Source organism: Tachypleus tridentatus, chromosome 8 (genome assembly GCF_004210375.1).
Source record: "Tachypleus tridentatus isolate NWPU-2018 chromosome 8, ASM421037v1, whole genome shotgun sequence".
In the NCBI taxonomy this organism is placed as follows: domain Eukaryota; kingdom Metazoa; phylum Arthropoda; class Merostomata; order Xiphosura; family Limulidae; genus Tachypleus; species Tachypleus tridentatus.
The window spans coordinates 83,113,401-83,139,904 of NC_134832.1; the positions used below are offsets into that span (position 1 = coordinate 83,113,401).

Consider the following 26,504-nt stretch of genomic DNA (forward strand, 5'->3'; position numbering starts at 1 on the left):
TATCCGAAATTAGTTTGTTTTTTTACCGAATATTATAGAATGTTGGGAAATTTTTGGTTCCTTATTTTATTGTTTTTTTTAGTCGACTGTATCCTCTGAATTCTTCCCCTACATTCTCTCATGACTATACCGGTTTGTAAAAAATTACAAATTTACTTTTGCTAGAAAGTAACAAAATAGTTTGTCTTTTCTACGCTTGATTTACATCTTTAGTTTCGCGATTTTCTTTTTTGTTGATTTCAGGTATTTTCAAACTGAAAAGCACAATTTCTTAGCTGTTGTCTAATTCACTACTTTAGGATTGGAAGTGCAATATTACTTGTTATTTTTTTGAATTTGGAACAAAATTAAATCATAATATTATTGATTTTTAAGAAAATATTTTGAACAATGAAATAAAATTTATATGGTTGCATAATTGGGGCGTACTTTAAATTATACATTTTGCTAAACTAAACATCAATAAAACTACATAATTTTCTGCTTAAATAAAATTAAACAGTCATACTTTTGTTTAACTTTTTCACGCTATATAGTAGATATTACTTGCATTGCTATCTTAGAAATGACCCCAAAAACTAACAAGCTATTGTTAGGGTGGGTATGCCTCTTACAAAGCGTGAAAATTGATTACAATTATATTAGACCTATTGCATTACATTTATAAACACTACTTTCTTAGTATAGTCTCATAAGGAAGAAAGGGAGATGCATGCTCGGAGACGGGATTCAATCCCGAGACCCACAGGTTGCAAATTTACTTTCTTAACCACCACCAGGTGAGGTCAGACCTATAGATTTTTGTTTTTTGTATTTTGCGCAAAGCTACTCGAGGGCTATCTGCGCTAGCCGTTCCTAATTTAGCAGTGTAAGACTAGAGGGAAAGCAGCTGGTCATCAACACCCACCGCCAACTCTTGGGCTACTCTTTTACCAACGAATAGTAGGAATGACGGTCACATTATAATGCCTCCACGGTTGAAAGGGCGAACATGTTTGGTGCGACCGGGATTCGAACCCGCGACCCTCGGATTATGAGTTGAACGCCTTAACACGCTTGGCCATGTCGGGCCTACCAGACCTATAGACGAGGAAGTCAGAGATGACGTAGTAGTTACTTTAATAGCTCCAAAGCAACAAATGTTCTTTCTTTAATATTTATATTTTATAAACGTAAAAGTACACAGCTTCAAATATTTTTCTTTCCTATTTTGATGTTTTGAACTAGAAAGTAAATATTCTATCATATCATCGAAATTGAAACTATACATAAAACTTACATTTAGCTTAATGGGAAAAAATGATTTACCATTGGTAAGAGTTGTGACTCTTAGCTTAGAATTTTCAAAATTAACAATATTTTCCTGCCTTTGGAGAAATTAAATAATTGCTATTGCAATGACAGAAATCCTTACCGTATCATGCTCCACATACAATTTAATTGATAAAAAGGACTTATAGTATGATACTTCACATACCCTTTGATGGGTAACAGGGACTTTTAACATCATACATATCGTGTACTTATAGTATGATACTTCACATACCATTTGATGGGTAACAGGGACTTCTAACGTCACACATACGGCCAGGCAAAAATTACTGTTACGATCTAATGAAGCTATCATCTTGAATTTATTATCATGAAATAAGGTATCTGAAGGATTTAGTTTGGATTATAAGGATTATAAAATTATCCTAGGTTTTGGAGGTTACTGCGGATGTAGGACCAACACTGCTGTGGGGATACACCGTCTATCAGTCTTAACCTCCAGTTCACTAGTCTCATATAAGAAAAATAGAAATTAGGGGAAAGAGATGTGGCTGCTGAAGCCCACAACATCGCAGATCTATATCACCTTTCACTGCCTGCAGACAGTTGTGGAAAGGGGGTACATTTTGGTATAGTCAGTTCATTCTTGGATGCAGAGCAGTACAATATGCTTCCAATATTAGGTCATCCCATAAGTAATGTCCGAAAATTTAATACAGAAAGTGCATTATCATCTCTGTCTTTGTAAAAGGCTTTAATGACAGACAAATGAACGAAACTAACCCAACTCCACTTTTTCAGGTTATTAATCAAATAAACTCTTATGAAGACGGATGTGTCTGAGGAGCACATTAGGCATATAACGCTTTATGAGCTCAAAAAAGGCAATAGTGCATCAGAAACTGCACGAAACATTCAAAGCGTTTATGGTGCGGAGTCTCTCAACGAAAAATAAATGTCGAAGGTGGTTTCAGAAGTTCAGATCTGGAGATTACATCTTAAGTGATGCAACACGTTCAGGTCGTCCTATTGAGTTTAATGATGACTTGCTGCTGGCTGCACTTGATGAAGATTATTCTGTAACAGTTGAAGCAGAGAAGCTTAATTCAACCCATTCAACAGTTCACCGTCATCTGCAATAGCTTGGAAATGTGTCAAAACTTGGAAAATGGGTCCTCTATGATTTGAAAGAAATCAACCTTAGAGCAAGAGTGAACATTTGCACTTCTCTGCACTCTAGTGAACTTAACTCACCTCTTTTGGACAGGTTAATGACTGAAGATGAAAAACGGATATTTTTAAAATGTTAAGCGCCGCAGACAACGGCTCAGTGCAGATAATCTGGTCAAAGCACAGCTCAAAATGGGCTTTCACCCTAGGAAAGTCTTGATAAACGTTTGGTGGGATATAGTTGGTGTGATCCACTTTGAGTTGCTGCTGCTGAATGTAATAATTACATCAGACTTCTATTGTCAACAGTTAGAGTGCTTGAATGTTGCACTAAAGGAAAAAGAGGCCTACTTTGATAATTCGTAAAGGTGTTGTGTTACACCATGATAATGCACAGTCCCATACAGCAAGGATCACATCTGCAAAGATTGAAGCGGTAGACTGGGAAAAACTTCCACATCCTCCTTATTCTCCAGACTCTGCCCCATCTGATTATCATCTATTCCGAAGTTTGCAGAACTATCTTGATGGAAAAGAGCTTGGAACACATGAAGATGTCAAAACTACCTTCTTTACATTCTTTTCCTCCAAACTCCAAGAATATTGTAGAAGTGGCATTCAGAAGCTTGTGAATCGTTGACAGGAAGTAATTAATAATAACTGAACATACATTATTGAGTAAATAACATTAAAAGCGTTTGAAATCCTTTCTCTTTTTCAGTACCTAAAATTGGACATTACTTAAGGGATGACCTGATACATACAACTATTCAAACTTCTAACATTGCAAATAAAAGTGTTTCATTGTACTAAATCGTTTCGGCAAACCTTGCACATCTTTGTTTCTGGTACGTCAGTTTTGAAGATTAAAAGGTAACTCCTTTTATCCCAGTTTGGATAATTTTTATTCCTTTTTGTGTGTGTGCGTACGTTTACTTACCATTATTTCTTTGGATATCTTTAGAATTTGACAATTATATAAGATTTTATAGAATTTTAACTCGTACGTTTAATTAACTATAAGATTATTGTGAACATCTTGGATTTCCCAGTTGACTTTCTAAACTAACAGAGAACGTAAACAAACTTTACGTTACATTCGAGTAATTCGTATTTTAAACAGTTCTTAAACTTCCCAGTTTCTGAGTCGTAGTCATCACACCTCCCTTTATCACATCTTAGTTCATTACAAGAAGAAATCGATTATTTGAATAATTATTTATTTCCATCCTTAGACCAACGATAATTTTTATTTTCCAGTCATTCTAGAGTGTACGCCAGTGTTGCTATCATTTAACCGTAATATCAGATGAGTGGTAATACTTTAAAAGAGAAGAGTATATTTATTTGAATATATTTTTGTTCTGTTTAAGACAGTTTTAATGTAACAACATTGTTCTGCTTAAGACAGTTTTAGTGTAACAACATTGTTCTGCTTAAGACAGTTTTAGTGTAACAACACTGTTCTGCTTAAGACAGTTTTAGTGTGACAACGTTGTTCTGCTTAAGACAGTTTTAGTGTAACAACATTGTTCTGTTTAAGACAGTTTTAGTGTAACAACACTATTCAACTTAAGACAGTTTTAGTGTAACAACATTGTTCTGCTTAAGACAGTTTTAGTGTAACAACACTGTTCTGCTTAAGACAGTTTTAGTGTAACAACATTGTTCTGTTTAAGACAGTTTTAGTGTAACAACACTATTCAACTTAAGACAGTTTTAGTGTAACAACATTGTTCTGCTTAAGACAGTTTTAATTTAATTCTTTTTTTTTCATGTATCTTAAAAATTTCCCTGTCACACAGATAGTTTATTGCATGGCATTTAAAACACAATATATTAATGATGAATTATCTTCGTAAACCCCCATGTGCTATAATTATCCAGGTTTCACGATACATAAAAGAGAAGGAGTGAGTAGTTTTTATAGACTAAAAGGTTTATATCAATCACATCTTGTTAGCTTTTATACCAACAAGCACATTTTCCACTGCAGGCAAGATTAAGTAATGTCTAATAATTCATTACAATATCATTGGAATTTTCTTAATTAAACAACACTTCTTTAATTTAAAACTGCTCACCGAGAGAAGGAAAACCAATTTATCAGTATTCTGGACCCATCAAAACATTGTAACATTTTGCTTCTCGAACCTACCTCTAGGAAGTGTTACCACCAAGCTAGAACCAGCTTTTGATGAAAACAGCTAAATATCAATAAAATGATATGTTTAATATAATAACCCAGTTTATTTATAAACAGAAAGCTACGAGACATTGCGGGTATCGAACATCTATTTTTTAACATTATAAGCCTTCGAACTTACTACTGAGCCAACAGGGTTATTAGTTAAAAGCCACAGTTTTTATTTCAAAAACTGAGCGTTTTCAGAGCATAGGAAAGTTTTATGTTCTGCGGAAGTTATATCTTCACATTTAGAGTTTCTATATAAACGTAAACTTTAGTTCTTAGTTAAAAGATACAGTTTTTGTATGTATTCACATTATAAAAAATGAGCGCTTTCAGGGCATGTGAGAGTTTTATGTTCCCGATAGTTGTAGTTTCACCTTTAGAGTTTTTATATACAACATGAACGTTTACAATATTTTAATAAAAACGAAATTTGTCATTTACAAGCACGACCAGTAATTTCTATACCAATATAATAACGCCTACGTATGCTATTTGTTCATTCATAAAATACATTTTCAATATTATAATCGACAAAAACATTTAATTAGAAGTCATATTTTAAAGTAATATTATTTTGTTTTATTGTCTTTGTTAGTCAAGTGTTTTTGATTGTTATGGAGTAAAATAAATTATATACGGAATACAGAAATACCTACAATCAACAGATTAAGTATGTACGTAGACTGATGAAGTTTACGATATGGAAATACTGGAAAAGCAATTTCATATACATTCTGTGAAAAATAATACGCTTTTCAATTTACGTTGAACAGAGAAAAAAAAAGCATTTTTTAATGTCTTCTATAAGGTTAAGCCTGTAAGTATGCCATTTATATTGATCTGACACTATAACAAACTGCTTTTAAAGTGACGTGATTAAGCTTTTAAAGGGAAACCTAATTCTTTTATTTTATATTTGATTTTTTCGAAAACAATAAACACTTTATTTTATTTTCATGTAGGTGCAATTTGATTGAACAAGGCGTTTAAGTTACGAGCAGGTCATGGAGAAGAACAAGGTCAAAATATTTCTATAAAACGTTTAGAAAAAACTATCTTTATACTCCAGCTATGTATATATAATAGTTGTTTTCAATTAACATTTTGCTTTTGCGGTTTTATCAAGGGTAATATACAGAACCCCTCGTAGAATGGTTTTGATGAAGCCGCAAAGGCGAAATGTTGGTTAAAAGAATAAAAATAAAGTTTTATATATAACTGGAGTACTGGAGTACGTGTCATAGGTCGATTTTTCTGATCTTTTTATATAAATGATTAAATCCCTCCAGTACGCACAACAAATTTTAAAATTCAAAATATTCCTGAAACTATTAAGGAGCAGTCAGCAACTAATTCAGTAAGCGATTGTTTATTTACAAATAACTTCAACATGTTGTACTTAGAAAGTGTAAATATAAACATATGTACACTATAAAGGTTTGTATTGTTTTATTTATGTTCGTGTTATTGATCTGAAACTAATCGTTAAACTATCTTTTCATTGCAAACATTGGTGTTAACAAAATTATTTTGTTTTTTTTTTGGGGGAACGTTATCTGAATCTGAACTGTATAATTCTTGTCACTATATGTATAAGATGCATTGAAAACAGTTTATTACATAACCGAAATATTTTCACCGGACTATATTTTTTTCTTTATTATAGAAATGTTTTGAGAAAATTGAGAAACTTTCAAATGAATATACATATTCTTAAGGGAATGTGTGAAGTGATGAAGTTAGAACTTATAAATGGAAAAAAAGCACAAAGTTTCTTTTTGTTCTTTGACATTATGTATAATATAAAGTTTATAAACAAACCCATCAAACACAGATCTTTAATTAGTTATAAAACAAACTTTAAATCAAGCAACTAAATCGTATTTGTAAAATTGCAGTAACAAGGTATTTCACTGGTAAAGTTTTTTTAACAATTACACCAAGTATAAAATAATTATAAAACGTTTCCTTCTTCCCTTATCATAACAAACATGCTGAATGATAACCTACATTTTATTAAAATACGTTTTACAACAGAATATATATATATGTTCTTTAAGATCTCTTGTTTAGATATAAGTTTTGAATGTTGTTTTTATTAGCTTAATAACAAAAGCATTCCATATTATACAACTCATAACCATATTTATTATCTATCCCTTGTTATACACATCCTATTTCATTGATGAAAATGTGAACTGAACTCGTTCTATCTTATTTTACTTTGTTAGAATCCCAGAGGAGTTTTCCGTTCGGGCCACTATTTGTAATTATTGGATTAAGTTTTGTTTCCGTAACAGTGGTTGTTTTCGTTATAATTATTGTTATCCACATACGCCAGTCCCGGAGGAAACCAAGTAAGACTTTTGGTGTTTGCTCTGAAATTTTAGCTGCGATTCTTTGTTAATCTGGAAATTCTCAGAAACTTTGTGTATTCTCTGTAGAGTCGGAAAAGCTACTTATTTAATTAGAATTTTTCAATATCTGGCAAGTCTTAAACTTTGTTATTTAATATTCTATTTACTTTTCATGATCTAATGTTAAAACTTAAACAGTCACTTGAATAACCATATAAGAAAAACTTTTATCTCAATATTACGTATATATACATGTTATTCAAATATATTAATTTCTGTTTCTTCGCTCTCTATAAATTAGAAGTAAATTCTATAACTCTGACGTCTAAAGTATAAAACTTCTTCTACTTAAATTTCATTAATATATTTAAAAGTTTAAACAAGTGATATATCTTTTCTTCAGTATAAAATCATATACGTTTTATTCCTTTTCTAGACAGCCTCCAAAGAGGTGTCTCCACTGGGTAAGCTAAAAATGGGTGTGTTATCTTTATTTACCCTGAACTTTAATTTTATCACGAGCACGCTGCGTTTATGATAATTGTGTTTATTTTACAGCAAAATACTTTGGACTCTCTGTTGTGTTCACTGCGAAAAATAAAACTCTGGGTTTTAATGTTGTTAGCCCGTAAACTTATTGTTGTCTTACAGGGGGACGTGTGAAATAGATTGCATTTAACATAACCAAACCATTCTTAGATAAGTTACTGAAGTTTTTGTTTGTCATAGTAATGCATAATTTTATCAACATTTACGACGTGTTATGTTTCTAACAGCTCGAAATGAGACATCTGAATTTATAAATTTAATAACTGTTTCTCGTTACCAAGTCTTTGAAGATATAAACAGCCTTTAATTATGTAACTTTGGTTTAACAACAGTGAGTGAATCAGTACATAGTTTCAAAGTAATATTGTGAACGAAGGTTAGTTATCACTATTTTCTTAACAAACATAACACTGATTTGTGAGTGAAAGCAATGAAGAAAATATAACAATATGTCAACAGATCTACATCTGATATACCAGTATCGACGAGGCATTACGCATAATACCAAGGTTTTTATCAGGCTGGTTGGGATACGATAGGTACAATAATGGTTGAGGTGCTATTTCTAAATTATCAAATTGTACGTGTAACAATCTTTATGATGTAAAGCAGGTTAAGTTAGTGTTACAATTTTTAACTCATTTACAAATCAGAATCAGGGTCATAACTCATAATGCATTATTACTGATTCATTTTATCACTAATTATGCATTATTATTATTTACTTGAATTAAGTTTACTCGCCATTGGGAAGAGGTTTGTTTGTTTGTTTTTGAATTTCGCTCAAAACTATACGAGAGCTATCTACGCTAGACGTCCCTACTTTAGCAGTGTAAGACTAGAGAAAAGGCAGCTAATCATCACCACCAACTCAGGGCTACTTTTTTACCAACGAATAGTGAGATTGACCATCACACTATAAAAGGCGAACATGTTTGGTGTGAGGAGAATTCGAACCCGCGACCCTTATGTTTCGAGTTGAGTGCCTTAACCACCAGGCCATGCACTCTCGCTATCTTATTTTAATGTTTGTTGTTGTATGAAGAGAGGATTACATTAAAATATTTTACCATCAGATTTCTAAAGGTATTTTAGACGACAGCAAGGTTATACTAGGAGGTTAACTTACTATGTTGATTTATTTATAAGCATTAACTAATATTGTAATAAGTAGAAATAAGCATATTTGAATTACATCTGATAACAGATTATGATTTTTTAAGGTTTTAATGTGACTCTGATGTTTAGAAAGTACAAAAGTTTGAACATTGATGTTCCTCATACTTATATCTCATAAATAAATGAAATATAAGCGAAGTGTTATGTGAATAGTTATAATACAAACTGAATCTAGCATAGTTATAAAACGTACATTATTTACTACTTAATTATAAAAGGAAAGGTTAATTTTCCTTTTTATATACTTTGAAAGTTACATTGTGATGTATAAATTTAATTCCAATATAATAAAATAATAATTTCTCATAAAAATAATTTGAAAATACGAGTAGTGTTTTATGAATTATTAAAATATACTATAAGGACATTATCGAAAATTATGTTGAAAAATGAGGTCTAATTTACGCTTTTAGGTTTATGCTTTTTTACAGACTGAATATCACTTTATTACAATATAGAAAACAAAACAAACCTAAATACATAAATTGAGCAAAAGTGATGGTAATGAACGTAACACCTTACCAGCTGTTGTCTTCAAATACTGATGTAGATTTAATATTCTTTGAACAAAGTAACATCAGCATAAATGTAAACAAGCTAAACTTTCCACAACCCTTTTTAGAAACGTGACCAATGAAAACCAAATAAACAACATCGACAGTGTAACTAAGAGAGTGTGACGTCTGAGATTACTGATACGAATGTTACTATTTGTTTAGGCGTAGAGTCATGTAAGGCTAGAAATCAGTGTTTAATAAAATACATATTAATAAATAAGAAGCTGGCGAATAAATAATAAATTAAATTGATACGTGAATCGTAAAGTAACTATTGGTTCTCTAACGAAATTGTAACAATGTTTAACGTAATACATGCTGTGAAGTATGTCCAACTCAACATGTATATAATGTATTTAATTATTATTATTGATTAATATATTTGTTACACCAAAAATACTTCAGTTAACCTAATTAACAAGCTACTTCTTAGAGATTTTTAACCATATTGAACTTCAGGCATTGAATTACAATTTTATTATCATTCTACTGATTAACGTATCTTATTTATTTACCTTATAAAGTTCAGAGGAGAGATTCGTTCTTAAAAACAACACCGATGAATTTAAACGAACCACATCACGTTTGGAAGATGAAACGTGTCCTGATATTATACCAATGAGTTTACATCAAGGTAAAGCAAACGAATGCCAGTTCAGTACATTTCTAAAAAAATGATAAAATTTAATTTCATATACACATATAATTCTTTTAGTCATGTGTAAGTGAATCAAACAAACACGTGATGATAACACACGTTGTGATTTTCCTTACGTGTGTAAGTGAATTTGTATTCGATGTTTACTTGTGTAAAAAACTAGAATATTAAAATTAGAACACGTCACCTAGCGGCTATAGCTTAAATATATATGTTTTTTATTTAATATTTAATTTTGAAAGAAAACTATTAATAGCATATCTGTAATCTTGTTCTTACAGTAAAAGTAAAAATAATAACAGTAGGATTTCCAATATTAAATATTTAAAATATAAATACTTAACAGCTAAAAAGTAAATACGTTGTTTGTTGAACTGCGTTGCTTTTAAAAGGACCATTCTTACATTCCTTCCTCCTGAGGTATAATGTAGACTGATTCGGTTGGACGAGGTCAGTAGCGCTTTTAGCTAAGCATTTAACTTCTCTCTATCGAAACTTTGTTCAGCTGGAATAATTACTTCAATTCCCCTTCAGTGACTCAGTTACCTTCCTGAAATGACTTGTTCAGCAGTTTAAGTTGGTACAGCCCCACATTTAGGGCACATATTTAAAATAACCGTTTCTTAAGATTGTTTGTTGGGCTAAGAAAATGGGTAATAAATAAACTTAGTATTACGAAAAATGTTTAATCTTGAAGGGAGGACCAGTTCAATCTTCATTTTGATGAACGTTTCGGAAAAGTGCATTCCTCATCGACAACCCTAAACACAAGTTAATCAAAGATAATGAGTCCTAGTGAATAAAAAACACGTTCATACCAACAGTGTGTCTGAAACACTTTATTAAAATATGTCCAGCTTATCTTTGTTTAAATAAATTGTGTACAGGGTTACTGATGAGGAGTTGAATTCTCCTAAACTAGTATAACCTAATAATGATATATTGTATACATGAAATTATTCATGACCTGATGATCTTCGACAAAATTATCCTCTGTTTTTGAAATTTAAAAACCTTGAATTTAATATTTGATATTTATCTGGGTACACACAATTCTGAATTACATTCAGTAATAGTTGCGAGGCTTTTGTAAATTTATATTTAAGACACTGTACGTTTTCAGTTCATTGCTGTTTGTTTTGAATTTTGCGCAAAGCTACACGAGGGCTATCAGCGCTAGCCGTCCTTAATTTAGCAGTGTAAGACTATAGCAAAGGCAGCTAGTCATCACCACCCACCGCCAACGCTTAAGCTATTCTTTTAACAACGAACAGTGGGATTTGCCGTACCATTATAACACCTCCACGACTGAAAGGGCAACAGTGTTTGGTGTAACGACGATTCGATCTCGCGACCCTTAGATTACAACTCGAGCACTCTAACCACCTCATCATGCCGGTCCAGATTCATTGCTTTTAGTATCGGCCATCTGTGCTCGGCCTGCCTGTCACGGATATCGAGACCAGAAACGTAGCGCCTAAGTTTTCCTAAATTTGATTAAATGTAAAACTATCGATAAGTTAAGCTTTAAGTCACTAAAAAAATCGGAACTATACGAAACTTAAGGCTTGTACCGTAGAAAAATAATTACAAGACTGGTCTGTGCTGTCTTTAGAAACACTAATTTTTATTTAGCTCATTCTGGTCCATAACTACGCATCATTAGCTCGAGGTCTAATTTTTTATTGTAATTGGTTGTTGCTAAGAAAAACAACACTAAACTTTAAAAACACATCTGTAGACGATCTTTCCACAAACCTTTTTCTTTGTTTAGCTATCAGTTTCCAAGACAGCTTAAGCACTAAAGATCGTTGGATTTATACCAGGGATCGTAAGTAGAGGATATTAAGTCGAACGGGATTGTTCTCATTCGAGCTTATTTGGCTAAATCTGCTCATGAAAAGAGCTATTAATTTCGAAGCTTTTGAACTTTAAGCTTGTAGGTCTTTGATTAATCAATAGTTTATATTTTTAATACTATCAGACCATGAAAAAATAGATACGATTAAAACAAGTCTCATTACACATAATTATTATTTCTACAAGTAAAATTCCATTTTTATTTACCTTAAAAACATTCATAATACGTGGTACAAAACAAGTAATTTTATCTAGAGACCTACAACCGCCTATCACTCTAAATCAATGGTTTTCAAACTTTTTCATTGATGATGTCCTAAACCCTTTATCTTGATTTGCGAAACAACCCCGCTGCCACATGTAATATTTTTAACAGTATTTTTTATCTTCTAAATTATTCTTTGTTTGGTCATATTTACGCAATCCCTAACAACTTCCCGGGACACACTAGTGTGTCGCGATACACAGTTTGGAATCCACTGTTCCAACTCAGTGAAATGTATTGGAAATGAAGCACGAGTCCATACTTGAGGAACGACGATACGCTCGATCGTAAAAGCTTTAATTGCATTACAATAGAAGTAGACATGACGGCAATATAGCATCTTAATTATTCGAATAATTCTACTGATACCAATTGTTTATTACGCCTGACAACTAAAGTAGAATAACGCTAATATCGTACACATGTTGAAACAATGCGGATGGTTTGTCAACGAGGTCATTGTTATAACAAATTAATACGTCACTTCAGGATATAGTGCATTTACCATATGAGAAATAACGGCCATAACTTTAAGTATACCTCGTTATTAAATTATTTAGTCTAGCTAATCCATACCACGGATAATGTGTTTGTCTATTGTAAAAGCCTTAAGCATAAATATTCATTCAGATAGTTAGTATTTCATTCCTAACAATTAAGTTCGCCCGCGTCGCGCTAAACATGCTCGCCCTCCCAGCCGTGGGGGTGTATAATGTGACGGTCAATCCCACTATTCGTTGGTAAAAGAGTAGCCCAAGAGTTGGCGGTGGGTGGTGATGACTAGCTGCCTTCCCTCTAGTCTTACACTGCTAAATTAGGGACGGCTAGCACAGATAGCCCTCGAGTAGCTTTGTGCGAAATTCCAAAAAACAAACAATTAAGTTCTGACGAAAATCTTTATTATTTTACACGTAAGAGAAACATGACTGTTAATTCAGTTTTTCTATTCAATATTTAGTATAAACGTTTCACTGGTATTCGTGTTCAAAGTGTTAAAAGGTCCTAGAAACACTTCGCTGTGAATGAAGCTAATGAAATCGGGTCCCTAGAATGAAAGATCAAAATTTCTGACCAAAATATAAGCATTGTTTTTATTTATAATATAAATATGTCGAAGAATTATAAAGTGAATATATAAGGGTTTAAATGAGCAGAGACACACATTGAAAGTATTAACCTATCTGACAGGTCTTACAAAGGTAGATTGAGGAACTAGGTTTCATTCTTTGACCTCCTTGATTTACATAAATCTTGTAACAACTGCTACCTTCTAAAAGTTATTGCGCTTTGAGTCCCTAACGCACCTAATTGTCGTTTTACAAAGTCACTGAAATCGCACAGTTTGCCCATATTGCTTGTTGTTTAACAACATGTGTTTTACTAATATAGCTCATATGCCACTAGAATAACAAATTCATCCAGAATTAAAGGTTTAGTCCATTTAACATCCGAGGAACAATAAAGATGTTTTTAAACAGATGTTTTTTTGTTCTGCTCTTGTATTTCTTAATACCATTCCAGTAGCTTTATAGATCGTATGGATATGTTTTCCAATATCTTTCACACCGTTAATAACAAACCAGCATGATTCTTTGTTTCGCAGAAAGCGAAATGTCAGCAGATGGTGAGGAGAAAAGCAACGAAGAAAGTTTGTTCCTTGGAAGACATTCCACAACAAAAACAAACACATGTAGTATTCCTAATGAAACTTCTGAATCTGTCGAGAATTATACATATTTAAATACAGTGAGTATCTCTTACCATTAAGTTATTATGTCTAACTAACGTTAATCATACACATTAGGTTTTGCCAATATTAATAATAAACTTGAAGGTTTATTTGAAAAATATTTAATCGATAATAATAGTCAATTTAATGATATTTTATCCTAGTAAACTTATATTTATATTTGATTGTAGTAAAACAATATTTATATTTTTCATTGTGGTAAAACAATATTTATATTTTTCATTGTGGTAAAACAATATTTATATTTTTCATTGTAGTAAAACAATATTTATATTTTTTTAATGTGAATGTGCATATTAAGTTGAAAAGTCTTCTGAGATATTAAATGTTGGAGTGGTTGAGATTACATTACTTAATTAATATTAATAAAACTATTATTTGTTTAGCATGTCGTACGAGTATACACACTATTTCCTTGAATATTCATGTCCTACAAATAAATATCATACATACATCATATATAAGTCAAGCTCCGTGCGTTTAGGATACGAGTGCGTAACATCAAAAATAGCCAAATTCCCCTGTTTGGTTAGATAAGATTAGTCAAAGATTTGACGGCGGATGACGTTGAATACCTTCCTTCCCTCTCGTCCATCACTTCAAACTTAGGGATAACTAGCAAACATAGATCTCGAGTTGCTTTATTCTAAATTCAAGAAACAAACGAATAATCATCCCCCAGATGTTTATTAAATATTTTAACATTAAATAAAAATGAACAAAGCTGTTTGGATTCTGCCTATATTTCGCCAAAGAAAACTTGGTTAAAGTACAATAGAAAGCAAACGTAGATAATTTCTCATTTACTATACAGAGACGAGCTTGGTATGAACCACTTTTAACACTAAACAGTCGTATGGTAACACACGTTGTTAGTTAATAGAATGATGCTAAAATACATATTTTCTGGCTGATTATTGGCACGAAAACGATTAAAGAAACTTCGCATTGTAATCTGTAGAAGAAAAGGAATGAGAACAACATATATTCAATATTAGGTTCAATTTTTTTATTTACTGAGCACGTAGTTATTTTGGTCACAATTTAATACTAATCAATAATTTATGGCTAATGTTTAAGATTAAGTGTACACTTTACAAACGCTAAAACAGTTGTCCTTCTGTTTCTTATCGGCCTGGCATGGCCAAGCGCATAAGGCGTGCGACTCGTAATCCGAGGGTCGCGGGTTCGCGCCCGCGTCGCGCCAAACATGCTCGCCCTCCCAGCCGTGGGGGCGTTATAATGTGCCGGTCAATCCCACTATTCGTTGGTAAAAGAGTAGCCCAAGAGTTGGCGGTGGGTGGTGATGACTAGCTGCCTTCCCTCTAGTCTTACACTGCTAAATTAGGGACGGCTAGCACAGATAGCCCTCAAGTAGCTTTGTGCAAAAAAACAAAAACAAACAAACAAACTGTTTCTTATCTCTAAAGTAACTTATACAAGTTGTGGTCCAAACCATAGTGAAGCCTAATGGGTAATTGGCCGTCCTATGGAACCAGGTTTCCAAAGTTCGCGTTCCGTTACCATTGAAAAACAAAATCGAGGTCCGCTTTTAGAGACAGTGGGCGCGTTATAAATGTGACTGTCGGATTTCATTATTCGTTTAAAGCAACACAAGAGATGATGGTGTTGACTAGCTGCCTTCTCTCTGTTCTACCACTTCAGGACTAGAGGATGGCTAACACAGGTTGCCCTTGAGTTGTTTATTGCGAAATTTAAAAAATGCTTCCAATAATAACAGTTTTATTAGTTTTCCTTCCATCTTTACATCTTACATCTCTTAGTAACATGACGAAAAATGAAAAGTAAAACTACATGCAGTATTCATTACGACACTTTAATATTTTGAATTTTATTTATTTGAACTTACTTAATATTATTCTCCATTCCAAGCAAGATAAACACAGATTTTTTATCAGAATTTTCGTGTTTTCTCGAACCGTTAAACAAAAGTTAATTACCAAGAATATAGAGAGCTTACAAAGAGAAAATAAAATTCATGATGTCAAACTATAAGCTAGTTTAAAAGAAACGGTAAGAATACAATTTGTAACATTGTTAAAATCAGGATTGTAAAGAGATTGTTACAAACAAAACTGTTGACTACGTGGTTACCAATACTTACTTGAGATGAAGACTTAATACACTTGTTGGCTAGGTTACAGTTGAAATTTTACGTAAAAAACAAGTACAATTAATGAAAATACAGTGATAAAGGTCCAGTCATCCCGATTTACTCACTAAAGTAGCCTTTAATGTTTAGACATTTTTAAATGACTGTTCCCTTATGTACATATATATCAGTTGAACATGAGAAAGCATGAGGCTTAAAAAGAACGCATTTAAAATTTCCTTGTTACAGAAAATTAAGCACATTAGTGTCAGTGAGGAATACTTCCACACAGTGTGAGTGTTGAGAGGACCGTATTCGGTTTCATTGTTAGAACCTATAACTTTTGTTGTTTTGGTTTACGCATTCTAGTATAAAAAGTCTAGCAGTGGATAAAATACGTGATTTAAGAGAAAGAAAAAACATATTAATCAACAAAAGAGGAGGTGTCGGAAGAGAATAATATATACACATGCAACCTTTTCCCTTATATCGTTAATTTTAATATAGGTAATTTCTATACTTGCGGCTCCATTCGGATTTAGAAAGTTGTACACTTTTTGGTTACAATACCACGAACATAATACTACGTGCAGGCATGGTTTTGTTTATTTGTGATTGCATGTCTGTTATTGTTTGTTTGCTTGTTTTTGAATTTTGCGCAAAGCTACACGGGGGCTATCTGTACCAGCCGTCCCTAATTTAGCAGTGTAAGACTAGAGGGAAGGCAGCTAGTCATCACCATCCATCGCCAACTTTGGGGCTACTCTTTTACAAACGATTAATTGTCACATTATAACGCCCCCACGGCTGAAAGAGCGAGCATGTTTGGTATGACGGGGATTCGAACCCGCGACCCTCAGATTACGAGTAAGCGCTTTAAACCTGGAGAATATATACACAGTAGGCTATATGTACTCTACTTAAAGCGGGTTTCAAATCCCTGTTCATGGAGACTTACAGCTTGATCAATGGTGGGCGGGACTTTAATATATGAACAGTTAAATTAAAGTTTTTTAGAATACTTAAGTTCGTATTGAGAGCACAGTTTTAAATATTTTTATGAACAAAATTTATCAGTATTATGTGTGTTTATTCTCAGAAATCCATCTTCGTCTCTTACATTGTAATTCATTTGAATATTTGTAGTTAACGAAATCAGAATTCTCAACAGATATACATTTTATAAATAAAATATTAAGTATTAAAAGATTTTGTCAACAATATTAGTAGCACTCAACACTTGTGTGAAGAGGTATATCAGTACATATATTCCAGAACTGGAATACTGAATAAAAACTTTTTTATAAACTAAATTAATTATTAAAGGTCACCTTTGATAATCTAATGACTTCTAAATAATGCGTTTTTCATAATTTACGGTTTATTACTTAAACTAAATGTATATCTATTATGAAAATAGTAAACAATTGTTTGTTGTATATGTATCCATTATCTTTTAGTTTACTTATGAATAAGGAAACATTATCCATAAAATATTTATTAGTATCGCATATAATTAAGAATCGTTTCATTTGTCATATAATAATCACAATAATCCTTTTTAAAAATAAGTTGGGGATAATATTTTGGGGAGTAGGTAAACTAACTATGGGAAAATTAATTTTTCTTCTTTTATGAAGAATGTTCAACTGAACTCTGCCTTCTACAAGATAAATGCACTTCCTTAGGATGTAGTGTATTTTGGGCGAAAATTAATTTATTTGTTGAAATTAAGTTATGAATGTAAATGAATTGAGAATAAGACATTTTTTTGGAAAATAAACGCTTGTAAAATAGCATAAATTGAAGAACAAATTAGCACTCGTTGGAATACCCACCATTTATTTATAGACCATTTTATTAAAAGTTGTATAACTGTTATAAATGCAGAACTACGCTATTTTTTTGCATTTGATCTGTTTATTTTTTAATACCCACTTATGTTATCAAACAAGATATTAAACACTCTAACAAGGCCTTTTACATTTATTCTAGTATATAGTATCGTAAAATCGTAGGTGGTAATAAAGTTGGCTGTTTTTAAATAATCTAAATTATTTAGGCATTCTATAATTTGAATATTTTTAATATAATCTAAAAAATAATGTCTGAAGTTTTTGATAACACTGTTTTTATATTTTCAAACAAAATGTCTAAAATTTAGTAAGTATATGTAATTATATGTGATAATAGTTCTTGAATAAATTATAATATCTAAATTTTAAAGCATTCTTGTTTAAGGTATAGCATATAAAATGGTAAACTATAATAATTTCTATTTATGTTTCATATTTAACAGCTTTCTTTATATTTGTTATAATAATATCTTTTTAAAGCAGTTTTTTAAAGTAATTGAGGTACTGATTTCAATAGACAAAATTTCGGACTATAATTTTACATACAAAGTCAACATTACACCTTACATTCCACTCAGCTTTATCAATAGGTGTAACAAAAATTATCTTGAACTTTTTAATTCCTTTAAATAGATTAAAGAGCCAATCTTTTCGTATCTAAATAAATGTAAGGTTATTAATTAAATTGTTATGCATTTAATAATATAAAGTCTCCGCTGAAAAGAGAAACACGGTAGGAAGAGTTTTTATTTATTTTAATAATATAATTATTAATATTATTTTTATTTCTTTAAGATTCAGAGTTATATGTATATTTTATTTGAAGTTTAGTATCATTTAAAAAAAATATTTAATTATTTGTGTTATATTATTTCTAAAGTACCTGTTGCTATATGATTGAAAAAATTGTTCCTAAGTTCATTGTTACTACAAATACAATGTAAATGATCTATATCTGAAGGACTAAATTCTTTTATTTAGAAAAATCATGTATTTTATATTTCATGTTACAAAATAATATTACTTGATTACATTTTAATTTATATTTTATTACATCAAATACTAAATATTCGATATAACTATTATTAAGATCAAAATTTAACACATACTTTGAAAAACATCTAATTTTCTTATTTTTTAATTTCATGTAGGTGTTTAGTTACGAATTTTATTAAATTATCAGGTTTATCAAAAGCAGTGTCTAGGTTTCTACAAAACTTTTCAAAAATGATCAATTTACTATTTATTTTTCCTTTTACCCCTTGTGCTAAGAATTACAGGTATAAATTTAAAATAAAATTTTTATACAAATATTTTTACTTGATGTTTCATACTTTTTATAGTAAAAGTCCTGATTTAGTTTGTAGGGATAAAGGATGTTTTCTTTTAAAATATAATATTCTTCTCTCTCTGTTAATAATTTTGTGTTAAATATTGGTCATTTAAAATGGTTATTATAACATTATTGAACGAATGTTTGTTAAAATGATATATTTCTATTTTAAGATAAAAACACTTTTTACTTTGTAAGTTAATCTTAATGTATAAAGGATTAGAATTTAGCCTTACATATATAAGACATTTTACAAAGTACTGTATCTTGTCGTACGTTTTGAATATCCATGGCAGCAGGACACATTAAACATCTATAACTGTTACAAGTGAACGTTTTTGAATATAAGTGACCAGTTCGAAACCCGACAAATAGCTAGCCAGACGAACAAGTCAGTATACAACAAAAAAAGAAATCATAATTAAATAAAGAAAAAAGCTGAAATGCATTAAATTACTTTACAATAAATTCTTTATTGTTTAATAGTGATGATCTAACATTAAATGTAAATATCTATATGTACATACGTTAAATAGTAAGGGTTCCGCACTTTATAAAGCTGGCTTATTTTCTTATAAAAAGCACGAACCATATCTGCTTCGTTATAATATTTCATAGACAATGTGTTAAAATTTGGTATATAACTTAATGGAAAATATGAAAAAATATTCTATTCAGTATATACGATACGTTCTGTCCAAAGCCTTATCAAAATATCCATAAAAGTATCCTTTGACCCAAGTAGAAATCCAGCGGGCTCGGTATGGACAGGTGGGTTAAAGCGTTCGACTCGTAACCTGAGGGTCGCGGGTTCGAATCCCGGTTGTACCAAACATGCTCGCCCTTTCAGCCGTAGGGGCGTTATAATGTGACAGTCAATCCCACTATTAGTTGGTAAAAGAGTAGCCCAAGAGTTGGCGGTGGGTGGTGATGACTAGCTGCCTTCCCTCTAGTCTTACACTGCAAAATTAGGGACGGCTAACGCAGATAGCCCTCGATTAGCTTTGCGCGAAATTCAAAACAAACAAGGAATCCAGCGTTCAACTTGCATAACAAAATACGTCGAATTTTACCCCCGGATAACTTTCCTTTCTAGTAAGCATGGTAGAAATTTCCTATGTAGAATGTTCCCGAATTTAGATCCGATTTAACTGAGAAGCAGCAAGTAACGATAAACTGGTTTAGGTTTCAAATTCAGTACATAAAAATGCCCAGAGAAAATATTATACTCGGCATTTTTGTGGTGTGATAATTGCTGGGGTATTAATGTAAGTTTATGTTAGTATGATAAATATTGTACTATATTTGGGACAGTACTTCTGCACTAAAATTGTATTACTAAGTTAGGGGAGATGATTCTCCTTTGGTGTTGTACTGTTATTACAAACCACATGAAATAACCGCAGTTATATTTGATATTCACTCGAACGGTGTGGTTTAAAACGGAATAATCTTGTGAAGAAGACAATTTGGAAAAATTAGTTATACTTGCATTAAAATTCTTTTTTTTTTTTCTCATACCATGAAACGTAACTTTCTCTTTACTTCAGTATTTAAACCTATGCAATGAGTTATGTTTATTTACTTGTTATTAATTACGAAGCTACAGAACAGACTATCCGTAAAGTCTGCATGACGTAGACAACAATATGTAACATAAACGTAACGCAGCTGCAGGCTAAAATAGGAAACGCATTTTTTTATTATTTTTCATGACAATTGGGTTAGAACAACACAAATTCGACACTAACCACTAGCTTATGGCCGGTTCCGTTCTTTGTTTTAACGCGTGTACAACCATTTAGTGCAGTTGTATCTGGTTGAGAATATGTGACCAAGCATTTCTCAATTACGACATTTTTCAATTTTCGATGGGTATTTCACATGTTAGAACTATGGTTCTTTGTATTATTCCGTGCTCTATGTGTATTTGAAATGTAGTGTATTTATATACAGTCGACTTTAGCTGTAAAGTGACGTTAAAGATTTTTTAGCAGTGGTACTTTGTGTTATTCAATACCATATTTGTATTTGAAATGTAGTATATTTCTCTATATTTAACTTCAGATAATATAAAACGCACTTTCTTAACTGCTACTACGTTTAAAAAAAACGTAATTTTTAATAACTATCATTTAGTTTTGTTTTTAATTATTTGGGTGTTTTAAGTTTTATCTGAGCAGGAATGTTAAATCTAGAGTTATAGAAAGCAAACCAATGAAAGGTTGGAAGCTTTTGGTATCAGTATAGGTTTTTTATCTTTTATCACAATATCAAATTCAAGTTGTAAGTGTTGGGTAAAAACTGTCATTAAAAACCATTTATTTCTGCTGTCGTTGTGCGTTTCTAGCTAATAACCTAATTGGAAATCGTTCGTTACAGTGAAGGTGGAATTGCGTGTTTTTCTGCTTCAACAAGCAATTTTATACGTTACTGTGATACCGTAGCTGAAAGAAGTACAATGAAGCCATTGTAATAGAAGATAAAAAGCTTTTAAATTATTATTTTACGATATAATTCATATGTCAATGCTTCTTTACTTTTTGTCTCATTTTACATCACTTATATAATTTGAAACTTCCTTTAGTAATAATTCACATTGACAGGGGCGTATTTCAGGTTGTGTGAGCCCAGAGGCTAATCGTTTTTGTGAGCCCTACACGGACAAAACAACTGCTTATACATAATAAATATAAAGAAAACTAAGCAAAAGCGACAAAAAACCTGAACTTATACTTGCAAATTTACAATACAAAATACGTAATACACATATGTATCACGAAAATATAAATTTGACTCAAGTCCGTAAACAGCACTTATTTATATATAATTTTAGTACTATTCACAAAAGACACTAGGCCTTCTAACCAGTTTCAAATATTCATACCACAAAACGCAAGTATGGAAGCACCTTAATATAACAACTAACTGTAAAATATGCTACATGTTTCGACAGTACATTGGTCTGAAGAAACTTGTGTAAGCAGTAGTGTTGACGTTAATATTAGAAGAAGTACTTGGTCACTTAACGTCTGGACTAAAAGTGTATTAATGATAACTGCTTCTAACTGGTTTCCTTCAAGCGCAAAATCTTAGTTTGTATTAAATTTTGAACAACACTACTTTCAAGTGATAGACTAGATGGGATGTAGCTTGTCAACACCACCACCTTCAATTTCTGGGCTTCTCTTTACTAACGTATAGTGCGATTGATCATCACATTATAATGCCCAAACGGTTGAAAGAGCGAGAATGTTCGATGAAAAGTTTTGATTTTGCGATCCATAGATTGCAAAATGAGCACAAGAACCAGATCAAATCGTAGAAGGACTTTAAACTTAACCTGTAGAAGTTGACAAACCAAATAATTTTTAATCCACGTAATTCTGATATAAAATGTTCCAAAAATTATGTATAAGTTTTACTGATAGAGAAAATCACCATAGAAACACATACCAAATAAACGAATACTAAAAAATGCAACAAATAATGGAATAGAAAAGAAGTTGTTGGTTTTATTCCACTTACGTTTGAAATATAGTGTCGAAAGAAAATATATTAAAAACAGACAACTCATAAAATTTAGTCGACATAAAGTTTCCGAAGTTATGTCACACTTATTAGATATATTCGTTAAAATAAGAATTGATAGAATACTTTAGAAAATATTAACTGCAGCTAGGAAGAGAAAAGATAAGTATATGCTCCCGGCAATAATTCTTAAATATTTTGTTGTTATTCTATAGAAAAGCTCAAATTATGTACCACAGTATTCACGATAAGACTCTTCTTTATCTATGAATGAAACAAATCTGAGACGAAAAGAAAATTCGGTGAATGGGAAGATTTTTCGATTAAACTTCAAACTTTATTACAATTTTTCGAAAAGAGAGAATAATAATTATAACTCAAAAAAAGAACTTTAAGTACGGTTGTAGAATTCTTAGAAGCACTTCTGGTAGAATTAATTATATTAATGATTTATTTTTAATGAAATGAACAAGAAAACAACTTTAAAGTTCATTTTATTTGACTTGCTTTGTGAAAGTCTCCCGCTGGTATCGGAGTAAGTCTACAAATTTACAACACTAAAATCAGAAGTTCGATTCCTCTCTCAGTGGGCTAAAGCAGATAGCCCAATGTTGTTTTATATAAGAAAAACACACACCCACGCTTTATGAAAGAATACAAAACTTAAATATGTATACTGTATGCTTGGTTCGCTGTGAATCTGAACCCCTTAAGGCCCGATATTGCCAGATGGTAAGGTAGCTTGACTCGTTATCAGGAAGTCGCGAGTTAGAATCCCCGTCGCACCAAACACGTTCGCCCTTTCAGCCGTGGTGGTAACGGTCAATCCCGCTATTCATAGGTAAAAAAGTAGGCCAAGAGTTAGCGGTGGGTGGCTGTCTTTCCTATAGTCTTACACTCCTAAATTAGGGACGGCTAACGCAGAGAGTCTCCGTGTATCTTTGCGCGAAATTTCAAAAAACAAACAACTTGAACAATCGCTGAAAAATTATTTCGTTTTTACTTTTCAAATGGGTGGAAACTGATATAATCTTAGAATTTGTTTGAGAGCATTGAAGTAATTAAATCATAACACTCCTGCTTTAATCTTTAACAGTTACCGACTGATGTTTCACCATAAAATTCACTGGCATGTGAAAGTCGCGATTGAATTATATGAGCAACTGCTTCCTCGTGGCCTGGCATGGCCAAGCGCGTAAGGCGTGCGACCCGTAATCTGAGGGTCGCGGGTTCGCATCCCCATCGCGCTAAACATGCTCGCCCTTTCAGCCGTGGGAGCGTATAATGTTACGGTCAATTCCACTATTCGTTGGTAAAAGAGTAGCCCAAGAGTTGGCGGTGGGTGGTGATGACTAGATGCCTTCTCTCTAGTCTTACACTGCTAAATTAGGGACGGCTAGCACAGGTAGCCCTCGAGTAGCTTTGTGCGAAATTCCAAAACAAACAAAAAAGCTTCCTCGTATATTTAGAAATATTAATTTTGATAGAGAAGATAGAATTTTTTACAAACGAAATAAAAAAACGTTATGGATTATATTTTTTCTCATCACTTTCTAAAATTATCTTTTTTTTTTTCTTGTATCATGTTTTCGTTGGCTTTCGAGGGTTGCATCTCTTCAGCCAGAAGCTCTCTAACAGTTTCATCGACGACGAATGAAGATCAGTGTCACGTCAATAGTTCTGTACCGTCAAAAACGTTACGAAGGATCGTTAATCAGAAAGGAACTTCGTTTGTGGGTAAAGGAGGAACATGAGCCGTTTAAAATAATAAATCTTTGTTCATTAAGTCAGTTAACAATTAATCTTTCAAATTCCATGTATTTTCATTGTAGTCTAGAGAAATTTTCTGAATAAATTAGCTAGTGGTATGTAAATGCTGTCATCGTTCCTTTCAACGAATCCTAGCAGTATAAGAAAAGCGAGTTTTTGTTTTATTTCCTTTTTCAGTTGGAACTTTTATCACACAAATATTTAGCTGCAAAAAAAACCATGTTGGCGTAGATTGATGTGCTTAATACATATTGCTTTCTTTATTGAGTCATAAGCATATATAACACCATACCACACTAAGATGGTTTCTTCTTTAATCAAATAGTAAGTTCTAAATCTAAGAACCTGACATGAAAACCAGCTGCTAACCTTCTCTCTCTAACCTCCAGCTCTACGTAAAGAAATCAAAATACTCTCTTACCCCTTTGAATTCGGATTCCATATAATTTCTAATAAGTTAACATAAAGGTGGTCAACCAGATATTAAACTTTGATCTTGAAAAAGTGGTCAATTAGTGCATGTCCACCTTGCCAGAACTAAGGAAAGTTGTACATTTGTTTCAGTGGTAGAAAAATTTGAATCATTCTAGAATTTCAGAGTTATTTAAAATTTATTTTGTAATAAGTTTTATTTTTGAGAAAACAATCTTTACTGTTCTTTCACAAATTCTAATCATTATATGCTTTCAAAAATACCATGTTATCAAACAAAGTCAATTCAGAATGACAGAAACAGTTATATTATCAATTTTAAGAACGTTAGAAATTACAATGTTTCATATTTATGTTCGGAAATTTTCATTCTTAAAATTTTTATTTTCATTCATACAAGAATTTTGATTCTCTATTTTCAACTTTGCTATTTCAACAATACTTAATAGCTTACAACAGATAGCACATTGTGCTTAGCTGTCAATAAACCAACCAATCAACAAACAAAAGTACTAAGTGAATATCAAATAAGCTGTCTGCACTGGAATTCTTCTAAATTTCGTTGTTCTATATTCATAAAACTGGACTTACGAGGACCCGGCATGGCCTAGTGTGTTAAGGCGTTCGGCTCGTAATTCGTAATAAACATGCCGTGGGGGCGTTATAATGTGACGGTCAATTCCACTAATCGTTAGTAAAAAAGTAGCCCAAGAGTAGGCGGTGGATGGTGATGACTAGTTGCCTTTCCTCTAGTCTTACACTGCTAAATTAGGGACGGCTAGCGCAGAAAGCCCTCGAGTAGCTTTGCGCGAAATTCAAAAAACAAACAAACAACACAATTACCAAATGAATAAAGGTACACAGAAGCTTGTGTTTCTTTGTTATAAATAACTAACCAACTATACCTGTCATTTAACAATAAAATATATACCAACTAAAAGTATGATTTCAACATTAGGGAACGTCAATAAAAACGACAAATCTAAATATTTATAAGAAAAAAGTTTTTGCTCTAAAATTAACACTATATCCCTAAATACTAATATAACGTTTAAACTATAAAATGGGGTAACTACGTGATGGCCAAGGCATTGATTGAGCCCCAGATTTTAGTATTACGAGTCCTAAAACTTATCTCTAAACAATTGATGGGCAAGTTGAAAACGAATAAAATATGGGAAAAGTGAATAATATAAAAAACTAGAGTGTGACTTAAACAGAAATAATGTTCTTTATAAAAACAGTACAATGTTCTTAATTAAACTGAACAATTCAGGAGTAATATAATTTATTATGATGTAGATATCTTGATAAAATCAAGAGATGTAGAGAAAGACTTAGAATTATTTCCTTTCCATAAGAGGAAATTTGATTGATAATCTACTGAATTTTGCGTAGAAATACTTGTTCTCTCTAGCCGTCCCTAATTACAACAGGACTAAATTTTGAGGTAATAGGTTGGTCAACACCATGCACCGTTATCTCGTGGGATATTCTAATCGAAAAGTGCAAGTGGTCGTCAGATTGTATATTTCCTGCAACTGAGAGAAGAGGATTCGAAACCGCGACCCTCAGAGTGCGAGCGAGCACCATAAATATTAAGCTATACCAGTCCGAGATTCTGTTTGTTTATTTATTGTTAAACATTCACACTTATG

The 26,504-nt window shown here is 32.0% G+C and overlaps 1 protein-coding gene across 1 annotated transcript in view; it reads left to right on the plus strand.

Annotated features, from left to right (window-relative positions):
* LOC143222805 (neural cell adhesion molecule 1-like) overlaps positions 1–24,494 on the plus strand; it is a 55,791-nt gene extending 31,297 nt beyond the window's left edge. The window contains exons 9-13 of the mRNA XM_076449860.1: positions 6,868–6,993; positions 7,430–7,457; positions 9,803–9,912; positions 13,665–13,807; positions 24,249–24,494. Of these exons, the coding sequence (XP_076305975.1) occupies positions 6,868–6,993; positions 7,430–7,457; positions 9,803–9,912; positions 13,665–13,807; positions 24,249–24,398 (557 nt within the window). The 3' untranslated portion in view covers positions 24,399–24,494. The remainder of the gene's footprint in view (positions 1–6,867; positions 6,994–7,429; positions 7,458–9,802; positions 9,913–13,664; positions 13,808–24,248) is intronic.
* The last annotated feature ends 2,010 nt before the right edge of the window (positions 24,495–26,504 follow it).